At 45.4% G+C, this 12,242-nt stretch overlaps 1 protein-coding gene across 1 annotated transcript in view; it reads left to right on the top strand.

The window, feature by feature from the left end:
* Positions 1-10,550, top strand: part of LOC147030495 (sodium/iodide cotransporter-like) — a 66,286-nt gene extending 55,736 nt beyond the window's left edge. Inside the window, exon 7 of the mRNA XM_085874622.1 lies at positions 8,355-10,550. Within this exon, the coding sequence (XP_085730748.1) occupies positions 8,355-8,429 (75 nt within the window). The 3' untranslated portion in view covers positions 8,430-10,550. The remainder of the gene's footprint in view (positions 1-8,354) is intronic.
* The last annotated feature ends 1,692 nt before the right edge of the window (positions 10,551-12,242 follow it).

Below are 12,242 nucleotides of genomic sequence, written 5' to 3'. Positions count from 1 at the left end.
TGATAGACAACAGAGGCAAGAAAGGAAAACCTGCCAACATCCATCTCAAGGACCAGTCTATACCTGCAATGTTTGCGGCAGATGCTGTGGGTCCCGCATTGGACTATACAGACGTCGCACAATGCTTTGTGAGCAAGCCAACAAAGGGAAGAGATTCGTCGAAAGCAACGACTCACACCATCATCATCATCAACTGACAACACTTATTTTAATAGATCATGCTGAAGCATATTGACATATTTTTTCATTCCCAGAAAGAAATGGGACTGTCGCTATACTGTGGAGTCGCTGTAGGTGTCATCCATTTCTCCACATGTTATTTTATAGCTCGTTTTGCCATTTTGCGACATATCTGTTCTAGTCTGCGAAATGATATCTCCTTTTTACCCATCAATCTCGTATCCAAGCTCACTCGTTTCATCTCTGATTCCTCCTTTTTACCTCCGCCACCAAAGGTGAAGGAGGTTCTATTTTCACCCCTTTCTGTCTGTCTGTTTGTTTGTTTGTGTGCAGGATATCTCAAAAAAGTTGTGGATGGATTCAGATGAAACTTGGTGGACATGTTGGGTGTGTGACAAGGGAGAATTGATTCAATTTAGGTGAAGATCCGAATCCAGATCCAGATCTGATAATTTTTTGAAGTGATTCTTCACCATTGAGAGAGTGCAAAAAACGATATATATATATATATATATATATATATATATATATATATATATATATATATATATATATATATATATATATATATATATATATATATATATATATATAGCATGATATCTCAAAAGGTTGTGGACAGATTCAGACAAAACTTGGTGAACAGATTGGGTGTGTGGCACGGACAAATTGATTCGATTTTGGTGAAGATACAAATGCGGATCTGGATACGATAATTATTTAATTTTTTGAGGTGATTCTTCATCATTGAGAGATAGGGCCAAAAACGATATATCACATGATATTTCAAAAATGTATTGGGCCCAATTTGTTCTCATGGATCAGGCATTACGTGGTGGACGTATGCGCTCTACTGAGTGCCCTTCTAGTTACTCCTGAAATAATTTTATGGCTCACATTGTTGTCTTGTATTCATTCACCTTCCTTTCTATTTTGTAAATTTCTAGTTTCTGTGACTTTTATCTCTTATTATCCTCCGAAGTCCTATTGTTGTGTAGCAAGGTGTCTTGGGTGTCTTTGTCGGGGGTGGGGGTGATACACACGCACCTTTGGGGTTTCCTTCCCTTTGGTGTACATATGTTGTTTGTGCCGACAGACTCAGCACGTTGTCTAATGACTACAATCCTAGCTTTGAGATTCACGAGTCTGAATGAACGTACAGGTCAGCTTCCACTTCAATGGATCTTTGTCAGTTGGTGTCTGTGATTTCTGAGTGATGTGACAGTGATCACATCAACAGCATAACACTTTTGAAACTTGTATTTCAAATATACATACGAGGTGTGTTCAAAAAGTAACCAACCTTAATTTTTCATGCGTAAATAAATGAAGCTAGGGAGGTGTGGTTTGGTGCACGTATGTAGGCGATCCTAATCGGTATGTGTGAATTTTTTCCCGCCTGCAGAAGCTGTCACTCGCCGACAGACCGCCAATGAGTGAGGAAGTGTAAGTGAGCGCCGTCGGATTTTCGTTTTTGACAAAATGACGGAAAAACTTGAACAACGCTACTGCATCAAATTTTGTGTAAAGCTTGGCGATTCCCAAGTGGAAACGATCCACAAGATTCAACAGACCTTCAGGAATGAAGCAATGGGCACCACACAAACAAAAGAGTGGTACAACCGCTTCAAAGATGGTCGCACATCAGTGGAAAGTGAAGCACGTTCTGGTAGGCCCTCAACATGCCGAAATGAGATCCTCATTGACCAAGTGAGGACCCTGCTGATGCAGGACTGTCAAATCACGATCAGAGAACTTGCAGACGAGGCGGGCGTCAGCATTGGATCCGTTCATTCCATTGCGACGGTGGATTTGGGCTGAAGGAGAATCTCAGCGAAGTTCGTGCCAAAGTTGCTAACGATCGAGCAGAAGCTATCCTGCACCTCCTTCTACAACCTTTGAAGTGGGACATCTTTCTTCTGAGCTTGGTTGAGTTCTTGCACTGCCACTGAAGGGATGTCAGATTGTGATACCTTCAATGCTTTGATGTCATCTTTGTTGTGCTTGGTATATGCTCTAGTCACTGCTACTTGTGCCAGCTGTGAAATCAAGTTTGGGTCTGGATCCTTGACCTCTTATGGTCACAGTATATTGCCATTCATGAATGGGGTCCTCCATACGCATGACTTCCACCTCCCATATGTAGTATGGTGTGTCCACGTGGACCTTTGCCACTGGATAGTGATGCAATGTACTATCAATCTGTGTGTGGACTCTCTCGCGCCAGTCAGAAAGTGTCCTCCAGTCAATTACACAAGTCAAAGACATATTGGTAGGTGTTATGAACCTCCAACGTGTTCTTTCCGGTCCAGAGTTCCTTCAACAACTGTATGGGCCCTCTTACAGTTCGTCCGAAGAGTAGCTCAAATGGTGAGAACCCAATACTTCCTTGAGGCACTTCTCTGTAAGCGAATAGCACAGCTTGCAGAACTGGACCTTGTAAGTCACTGTAGTGTCGTGATAGAGATGCTTAGCAGGCAGACACGAGCGGGGGAACAGTCGAGCCAGGCTGTGTTGCACAAGCGCGAGCGCGGGCGTACTTTGCCCGCAGCTCTCCTTTATTACGTACTCAGTACACTCACAAGCCGAGGCGACTACAGCATCACTATGACGCCTCAGGCGGTGCGCACTCCTTATATTACTGGCAGACGCGATGCTCACGACGACCACTCCCCCCATCACCATGCCCCGCCCCGCAGGCCCGCAGGCTATACCACACTCCTCCCTCCTAAAACTATGATTATTAAATGATCACCATCATAATAAGCATAAACAGCACGAAGTACTACGGTATAACAGTAGACAAGGTACAAAAAAGAAAACAGCGAAGTATAAAAGCACATCACATCATATAACGTGTGGAAGCGAGCTAGTGGAGCTACCACGGCCAGGTTCCGAAGACTGAGGTGCACACAGCACCTACCAAACTCTGACTGCGTTACCGATATGAAGCAGCAAGGCGAGAAGCACAGCAGCACTACACACAGAAACGCCCCCAGGCGGCTCATGCCGACATGGCCTTCGGCGAGGCCGCGGCGACCTCCCGAGCAAACCTCCCCCGGCACCATCAAACGCCTCCGGCCCACAAGGCGGCACATCTCCCCCAGGCAGACCTGAAGCAGATAAACATTCCGAGGCCGGAAGCCCGCTGTCTGGAAGCCGTGGCGCCAGCGCCAGACTCGATTGACCTTGGATGGGGGCGCTGAACAGCGCCGCTGGCTGGATGCAACCAATGCTCCACAACAACCCACGCACCACAATCAGTTGAGATGCCAACGCCCGTCTAAACGGCCATGAGCGAACACAGAGAGCTGCGCCCCCGGCGCCAGGCACGTCTGACCTTGCCGCAACCAGAGGTGGGGGTAACACTGACCAGCGCACCAGTCCTGGCTCCGAGTCGATCTCCGAGACCCACACGGCAGTTAGACGGTAGCAACTCCATTCAAACCACACTTCAACCATAGGCTCATCATAAATCAATAGGAATAACATTGGAACCATTGCAAACTCATTTTCCCGTACAGCGCGTTCTTTCGGCAAAATCCCTGCACATGACAAAGCAACTACCCGCGGCCCGGGGCAATGGAAGGCCAACCAAACCTTTTTATTCGCCACCACCGCTCCCAAAGCCACCACATCACATTGACCATACTGCAAAACCCATCGATTGATCTCCGCCAAACCCACTCTCACACAGGAACTGTTGGCATTTATTTCAACAACGTTAAACCGCATCACTCGAGCAATGAAAAACAAATATGCAATGAACAGCAACCCATAACCCACATCACGAGTCCGTCTCTTGGTTGTCGACTCGATGTTGCGACTCGCGACTTCCTTTAACGCCACGGGCTCACCGCAACCCGTTGAAGCTGCCCGAACAACACAGGCGCACCCCGCACCATGAACGCAGCCGACGCGCGAGAGCTGGCACGGCTCCCGCTGCTTCCGCACCGCACACCACCGTTGCAGGCAGCAACGAACGGCCGCTCCCGTTGCATCGATGCGGCTCCCGCCGCCAGAACCTCGCCCTCGGGTCTCGACGAAAGCATCGAAGAGAGCACCGGCACAACTGGAGATCCAGCCCGAGGTGCGCCAGCCAGTCCCGACCCAAAAGGGCGGGCCCCTCCCCTCGCACCACGAACCTCGGAAGCGCAACCCGCTGGTCCCGCTGGGCAATCACGACGTGCGCCCCGCCAACCGCCGGCAGCGCTTCACCGGCATACGTGTGCGATGCGAGGGCAGCACGAGTGGACTCAACTCGACACCCGATCAGTGCCCCGATCACTTCGACATTCACTGGCATCGGTCCTGTCACCGTAGGACCAACTGAAACCAGGCTCAACATGGGCAGCATCAGTGCCCCGGTCACCTCAACCTCCCCTGCCACTGATCTTGTCACCTCCGGATCAATTGGAAGCAGGTCTAACACCGGCAGCATCTCCCGCTCCGGGTCGCTGGAATCTCCGTGCCCAGGCTGCAAAACTCGACCCGGGGCGTTGCCGTGCACGCCATGCACCGAACACCATGCCGGCAGTAGGTCTTGACCCGGGGCGGAAGGACCGCTTCGCACACCGCCATCTATGACTGTAACGATGGGCGATGACTCTCGGCACACACACTGTAGACGTCCTCGAGTGCTCAGACCGCCGTCCGAGTGATTGCATTGCAACGCTCGCCCACGACCCGCGCCGCAGACCGTGCGCGCGGCCGTGCACGCCTGGCACATCGCGCTGACCTCCGGACCATCTGCTGCGCACCGACCATCGAGACCCCGGACATTCTTCAGAGCTTGCGCGACGTCCAACGCCGCGTTCGAGCCGAACCGCGTGTCCTCGTTCTTTAGCTGTGGCTTTGCAGAAATCATTCCCCCGATTTGTCGTGCCTCAATAAAACGAACACTGAGCGCGGCCGTTGCCCACTCGACGTGGCCGAAGTCGACTCCGATGAAGGCGGGCACGCGTCCACGCGCTGTGCCCCGACTCCCTGTCATGCCTGAGCTGGACCGCGCTGGCGAGCCTCCTGGCTCCGGAGCCTGTGCGCGCGCAAGCGAACCTGCGACACGCTCTTCGCGATGCGTACTCCTCCGGAACCCCGAACCGCGCAAGGTGCGCTGAGTTACTCGCCACTCCGAACCCAGCCACCACCCTGCACACGCCGATCCGAAGATCCTCGTCAGCCAACTGTAGTGTCGTGATAGAGATGCCTAGCAGGCAGACACGAGCGGGGGAACAGTCGAGCCGGGCTGTGTTGCACAAGCGCGAGCGCGGGCGTACTTTGCCCGCAGCTCTCCTTTATTACGTACTCAGTACACTCACAAGCCGAGGCGACTACGGCATCACTACGACGCCTCAGGCGGCGCGCACTCCTTATATTCCTGGCAGACACGATGCTCACGACGACCACTCCCCCCATCACCATGCCCCGCCCCGCAGGCCCGCAGGCTATACCACAGTCACCAGGTCATTCTTCACAGCTGCACTTATATATCCTGAGTCTCAGAGTTCTGTCACTTTCTGTGAACCCACGTTGCCTTCATCCATGGTGATGTTGTCATTGGTGATGCCAGCGGTGGTTTCCTCACAACTGCTGAAGACCATAGGTGTTGACTGAAATCCTCCTTTGTTCACCTGGATATCCTCAGGATACTTTTGCACAACTGATGCAGATTGCTCTTTCGGTTCTGCTCTCCACATAACATCTTTCCTCTGTAAGTTGTGCACTGCGCTGGCTGCCTTCTGTTGTGACCTCATCTGAGCTGCCATCCTCAATCGACATTCAGCCATCATGTGGCCTTTCTTGTAACAACAGAGCATTCCCTCTCGCTTCTACTGAATTGGGGCTTTGTAGGCTGAGATGGGTCAGTCTTGTGCAGCAAACTGTCCATCCTTGGTTTCATTGTGACCACCTTCTTCTTGACTGACCTCACAGTAATAAACCCACCATGTGATTCAACATACTGCTCAGTCAACGTTGTCATTGCTTCAGTGTTCTCTTGGCGCTCTTTCACATATGAACAAGTCCATCTCCATAGAACGCACACTAAGGAACTGTTCACAAACCAATGAGTTGGTTCATGCTTCAAAGCTGCTTTCGCAAAGTGCATTGTGGAAAGCACCATCTCAAATGTGTCACAGACGGAAACACCATTTCACCTTCGTCAGGTTTAATTTCTCTGAACCTCCGGTGATATCCTTCCTCTGTAAGTTCATACCTCTTCAACAAGGCCACTTTCAAGTGGTTATAGTCATGAGCATTCTCTGAGGGCATACTGGTATACACCTGGAGTGCTTTGCTTTTCAGAATGGGCTTAAGACTAACTGCCCAGTCCTCTCTGTTCCAATGTTGACTCGCAGCGAAGCGCTCGAATCTCTCAAGCTACATCTCCAGTTCATCGCATTTCTCATCAAATGTGGAGAGCTTCAGCTTGTTTGCCAGTACTCGTACATCACCACTGTCAGGTATGGTGCGAGCATGTGTAGCTGCTTCAATATCCAACTGCATTCTTGCCAATTTGATCTTCATTTGCATTTCCTCCTTCTTACGTTCGGCTTCCTGGGCGTGTTCATGCTCCTCATGCTCCATTTCCTCTTTGCATGCACGTTCCTCACGCTCCATTTTCTCTTTGTGTGCACAATCCTCATGCACCGCTTATCTTTCCTCACCTTCCCAAGCCTTCTTTTCTTTTGCAGCCGCTTGCTGTGCTTTCACAAATGCCATTAGCATCTCTCCCTTCAGCCCAAGCTACTCACCTCACTCAATACACTTATCAAACGCCATGGCAGTTGGATGAGCTGTTGATTTTAACTTGGATCACAACAGCAGCACCATGGATTATGTGTGGTTTTCCTCGTCTGCTGTTTCTGTGACACCAAAAAGCCTTTTACCATTGACAGACCCTGTCATGGTCACAAAAATGTCGGGGGGGGGGTGGGGGTGATACACACGCACCTTTGGGGGTTTTTTCCCCTTTGGTTTACGTATATTGTTTGTTGTCTCGGATTCAGCGTGTTCTCTAATGACTGCAATCCAAGCTTTGAGCTTCATGCATCTGAACGAATGTGCAGGTCAGCTAACACTTGAATGGATCTTTGTCAGTTGGTGTCTGTGACTTCTGAGTCATGTTGCAGTGACCATATCAACATTGTTACGTTTTTGAAACTTGTATTTCAAATAAACAGATACAAAGTCAAATGAGGACGTTCATCATCACATACAATGCCCAACTCCGATTCCCGCATTGAGTTATTTCCGCTGCCTAGTGTCTCAGTCCTGCTGGCACAACTCACGCATGTTCACCTTGTTCTTCATGGATGCCGATCCTTCAATTCCCTTCACAGTGTTCTCTCATACGCTGGCCCATCCACAAAGATGATTGAAAGAGCTCAAATGAATTATTTCCTGATACACAATCTTAATGAGTTTTAATCAACCTGATTACAATCAGCTCCACACTTAAACAACCGCTCTGGACATTAACACCTCTTTCACTCAGAGTTAAATCAAGCATGGGGACAATGGAAACACGCAGCTCGTCACATCTCACCCGTCTTTCTACACCTTCCTCTGACGGGTTTTTATAGTATCACAGAACAATCCCATGCCTTCCAGCAAATGTGATTCCTGTTCATCCTGGAAGTTTCGTCTGAGAATGTTCCAGCATCTTCACAAATTTCACGAGGCAGTTTACAGTACAACACTGCCATCTACAATCCAAATTAGCTCATAACATGAAGCAATTTATAGTACAATTTACCAATGTGTGCATTTACTAATGCTTAAATTTACCACAACATCAAACTTTTAACTGATAGTTTTCCTTCTTTATCTGCTAGTTTTCTTCCATCACTGTGTTGTTTTCTTATCTAGTTTTACTATGAACAACCACCCCCTACATACACTTATTTGTAATATCATTCCAAATACATTTGATTGCATAAATTGAAACTTTATCCCCCCCCCCCCACCAGCACCCCTCTCTTCCCCCCAAAAACTAAATTAAACTTTATGATCAAACATTTTTTTTCCTTTCAATTCCTGAAGTTAAACATGAGCAAGTTGATGGCAACACATCTATCTACAAATTACATGATTCTCACATTTTATCTCATGTGAAACTAACTTTGCCTTGTTCCAGTACATTTGAATAATGAAAATTATCGCTTTTATTCTAGGATGAAGTTGATGAACATCTCTTTCACAGCCATTCTATTTATCAAGAATCAAAACAAGAAGACTCGGCATATTAAAGTACATATATAATTAATTTGTTTGTTTGTTTTTAGTGTACGAACATCCATATGTATATTTATTATGAAACCATTTATATGTAATTGAGTGTAATAACGCAATTAATGAAGCAATAATCAGCATTTTTCTCACTCTGTTGAAAGGAATCCAACACTGTTTCAACTTTTTTGGCTTCACCAGCAGTTGTCATGTGGATATAGGAAGTTACTCCACGATTAAACAGCCACCTTGCAAGGGTGTGTGGCTGTGTGCTATAGAAATTGAAGTAGCTGGTGGGGGGAAAAAAATTCCTTGTTTCATTCATTGCTTAATAATTGATTATGTGATTTATTGTTATCGATTCAATATGCAAGAGATGCTGAAATATTTTGTCTAATTCTGCAGAAACAGCTACTTAACATGCATATGATGTACGCATTCCCCAATAACTTGAGTTGAGTGAAGATGCCTGCTCTCATAGCTGGAGTACTCTGTGACAAGTTGTTTTCCTCCACTTTGCTCTGTCAACAGCTTTCCTCCAGAGCACATACTTGGGAATATCAATTCCATTGGAGTTGAATCCAACCGGGTTGGCCACTCTATGTTTCCATTGCTGTGGAGCTCTGGCAGGCAGGATTTTCTTGATTTCTTGAGGAGGATCAGATCTGTCAAATGGACCAAAAACACCGAGCTTATGTGTGAGAATTATGTTGGATATGGGAGGTTGCTCAGTACACCGGTGGATTTCTTTGGTGGTGATGTGCTTACTTCTGTGAGACTTATGGATACAAGCAGTGCCGACGCATCATTTCGTTGATGGGTTTATCAAAAGATTACGCATTGAATTTTACATACACATTGTATCTCTGTTTGTTTATTCTTAGTCAAACAATCTATATATTACTAAAACTCTCATCTTGTATGTATGTATATTCCCGAAATACAGCCAAAACGGTACAGGATAGCACAAAAACTTTAGAGCCACCTGATTCACCATTCTCCTGCGGTGTGCAGTATCAAGTTCCGTTAAAATCGGGCAACAAAAAGAATTATTAAAAAATCAATTCCCGATTCAGTCAAGTACTCTTCGGGAGAATTTGATCAATGCAAACAACCTCAGCGGTATAGTTCGCTGGAGCTATCTTTTTTTCTTGAAATGATTTATTTAAAAATCTCAAACATTCAGTATAAACATAGAATGATTTTTTTTTAAGCATAAAATAAACATCGCCATTTTGATCTAATACTTCCATGTTCATTAATAAATAAAATTGTGTTTAGAAGATTACGCACAATAATTTCTTCGACTTTCTTTTCTCTGTTTTGTTTTCACATTGACGCGCAATATCAAGTTTCGTTCAAATCGGGCAACGAAAAATATTATTAAAAAGAAATCAATTTCTGATTCAGTCAAGTACTCTTCGGGATTACTTGATCAATGCAAACAACTTCAGCGGTATAGGTTGCTGGAGCTATCTTTTTGTTTTTTCTTGAAATTATTTTTTTCATCAACCGCTGTCACAATGGGAACCCAACGGGTTCACGGGTCGTATAGTTATTAATAAAAGGGAGAATAAAATTGTTTTACTTGATTAATATGTGCTTTATTCTGGTCCATAATGTGCAAGTGTATGTCTAGTTTGCATTGTCATTATTAGGTGGGGACGGGTGCTTTATGACAGGGAGAGAGGCACTTTTTGAAAGTCGTGCAAGTCGCTGAATAAACATCATGGTTTAGTTCACTTAACTCAAGTTGTTGAGTCGGTTCTTTACACCATAATATTTGGCGACATGGACGATATGGCTGAAGTTTTGCTTTCATCCCTGCCTGCCTTTATGGCTCTGTCTGGCGAGCCACCTATTCCCTGGAACCGCTAGATATTATCTTTCTAGACATACCTACTCACATTCGGCTTGGAGGATGAGAGTGATGTTCATAAACGTGCTCTGCTGCTGCACTTCCTGGAGACTGAGGAACAATGGGACTTCTCCACACTGGGACTGGCTGACACATACACTGAGGCTGTCGCTGTTCTCAAGACACACATCTCCTCTCCTGAGTGTTCCCCTCCAGTGGTGGGGTGAATCAATTTTATAGTTTACGGCTGCATTGTGGGAATTAGCCATGCCTTGTAAATTTGAGTGTGCAATGACTAAATGATTTGAGACCCACCTATTGAAAAAAAAACCTCCAGTGTGAAAGTGCATGACAGTTTCTTGATTCCGATGATTTAACTCTAATGAAAGCCGTTTGATTAGCAAATCTCGTGGAATCTGTTGCAACTTGTGCTGCTAAAATTTCTGAAGCTCCCTCACTCTCTACAGTTACTGAACCTGCAGTGTAGAAAGTTCAGCCTGTCTCAACGCAACAGGACATGGACCCTCGCTTCACTGTTCAGCAAGTGTAGCAACACCTGGCTCACTTTCAGTAGACCTGTGGAAACTAGACATGAGGCCAGAATCCCTGACTGTCTGACATGGGGGCAATCTTGTAGAAACTGCAATAAGCTGAACCACTTTGACAGGTGGTGCCCCTCCACCATCGTAGCAGCTCCTGGCCAGCAACCAGCACTGGCCACAATCAACAGTGTGTTCTCCAACCCTCCCGACTTCAAGATGTATACAGTGTACCTCAGGGATGTTTGCCTACTCTTGCTCATGAACACTGGGGTCCAGATGTCTCTGCTCAATTTTGACACCTAAAAGCAGGTCTTTTCGCATATACTGCCACAGCACCCCTCCACCACTCTGTGTAGTTCCAGACAGGCTGGATTCAAAGTCCTGGTTTCCCTGACAAGAGAAGAGGATAAATGGGGCTTCTGAGGCAGCCATTCAAATGAATGGGGGAAAAGGGAAAAACTTTCTAACTTAAGCCCCAAAACCCAAAATAGGAGACTGATTTTCTCCCCCTCCCATACAAGAAAATATAAAATTGAGACTGATTCCCTTCCCCCGCATACAAGCAAATGTAAAATTGAGACTGATTTTCTCCCCCTCCAATACAAGCAAATGTAAAATTGAGACTGACTCAAGCCCCAAAAGCCCAAAATAGGAGACTGATTTTCTTCCCCTCCCATACAAGCAAATGTAAAATTGAGACTGATTCCCTTCCCTCCCATACAAGCAAATTTAAAATTGAGACTTACTGATTGAAGCACTTCTTTCCTTTCATATTTCATTCCATTCAAAGAGCGAAACAATGAATATTTATCCATGTTCTACTTTCGGGAATAAATTTAATATTTCTATTACATTCATCACCATCGAGTATACTCACAAAGATTACTTTGGAACTTGGTTCTTGGTTTAAGTGTCTTTGTTGAGCAGAAATGAAATGATAAACTTCTCTCATTGCTCTTGCTTGGCCACTTCCTGAGCCACATATCATTTTGAGATTGTAGTAAATTGTTTTTCCATTGTTCAATTGATAACCATCAAAGTTTTCAGTCCATTCAAGGATATTTTTTTCTTTACATCCTCCAACTTATTTGTAATTACATTTATCTGCTTATTTGTTTTATCTACTTTTACCCCAGTTATTTCTTCAATAAGACTTAGTTGATATTTCTCACATTCTTCATGTTTTCCATTTAAATACCAAGGCTGATTACATCTCCACTCTTTGGTTTGGTTATTATTGCCTGGTTCTATCATTTATAAATCAGTAAAAAGATGGTGGAAGCCTGTTAAAATTCCAAACCCAATATCTTAACACTTATGCTTATAACCATAAGGGATACTATTGATTCCATTCTCTAAATATATATATATATATATATATATATATATATATATATATATATATATATATATATATATATATATATATATAT

The sequence above is a fragment of the Eptatretus burgeri genome, chromosome 3, assembly GCF_056783735.1.
Source record: "Eptatretus burgeri isolate ZD-2024b chromosome 3, Ebu_testis_v1, whole genome shotgun sequence".
In the NCBI taxonomy this organism is placed as follows: Eukaryota; Metazoa; Chordata; class Myxini; order Myxiniformes; family Myxinidae; genus Eptatretus; species Eptatretus burgeri.
The sequence above is the reverse complement of the archived record's forward strand: the minus strand, read 5'-3'. Positions and strand labels throughout refer to the sequence as shown.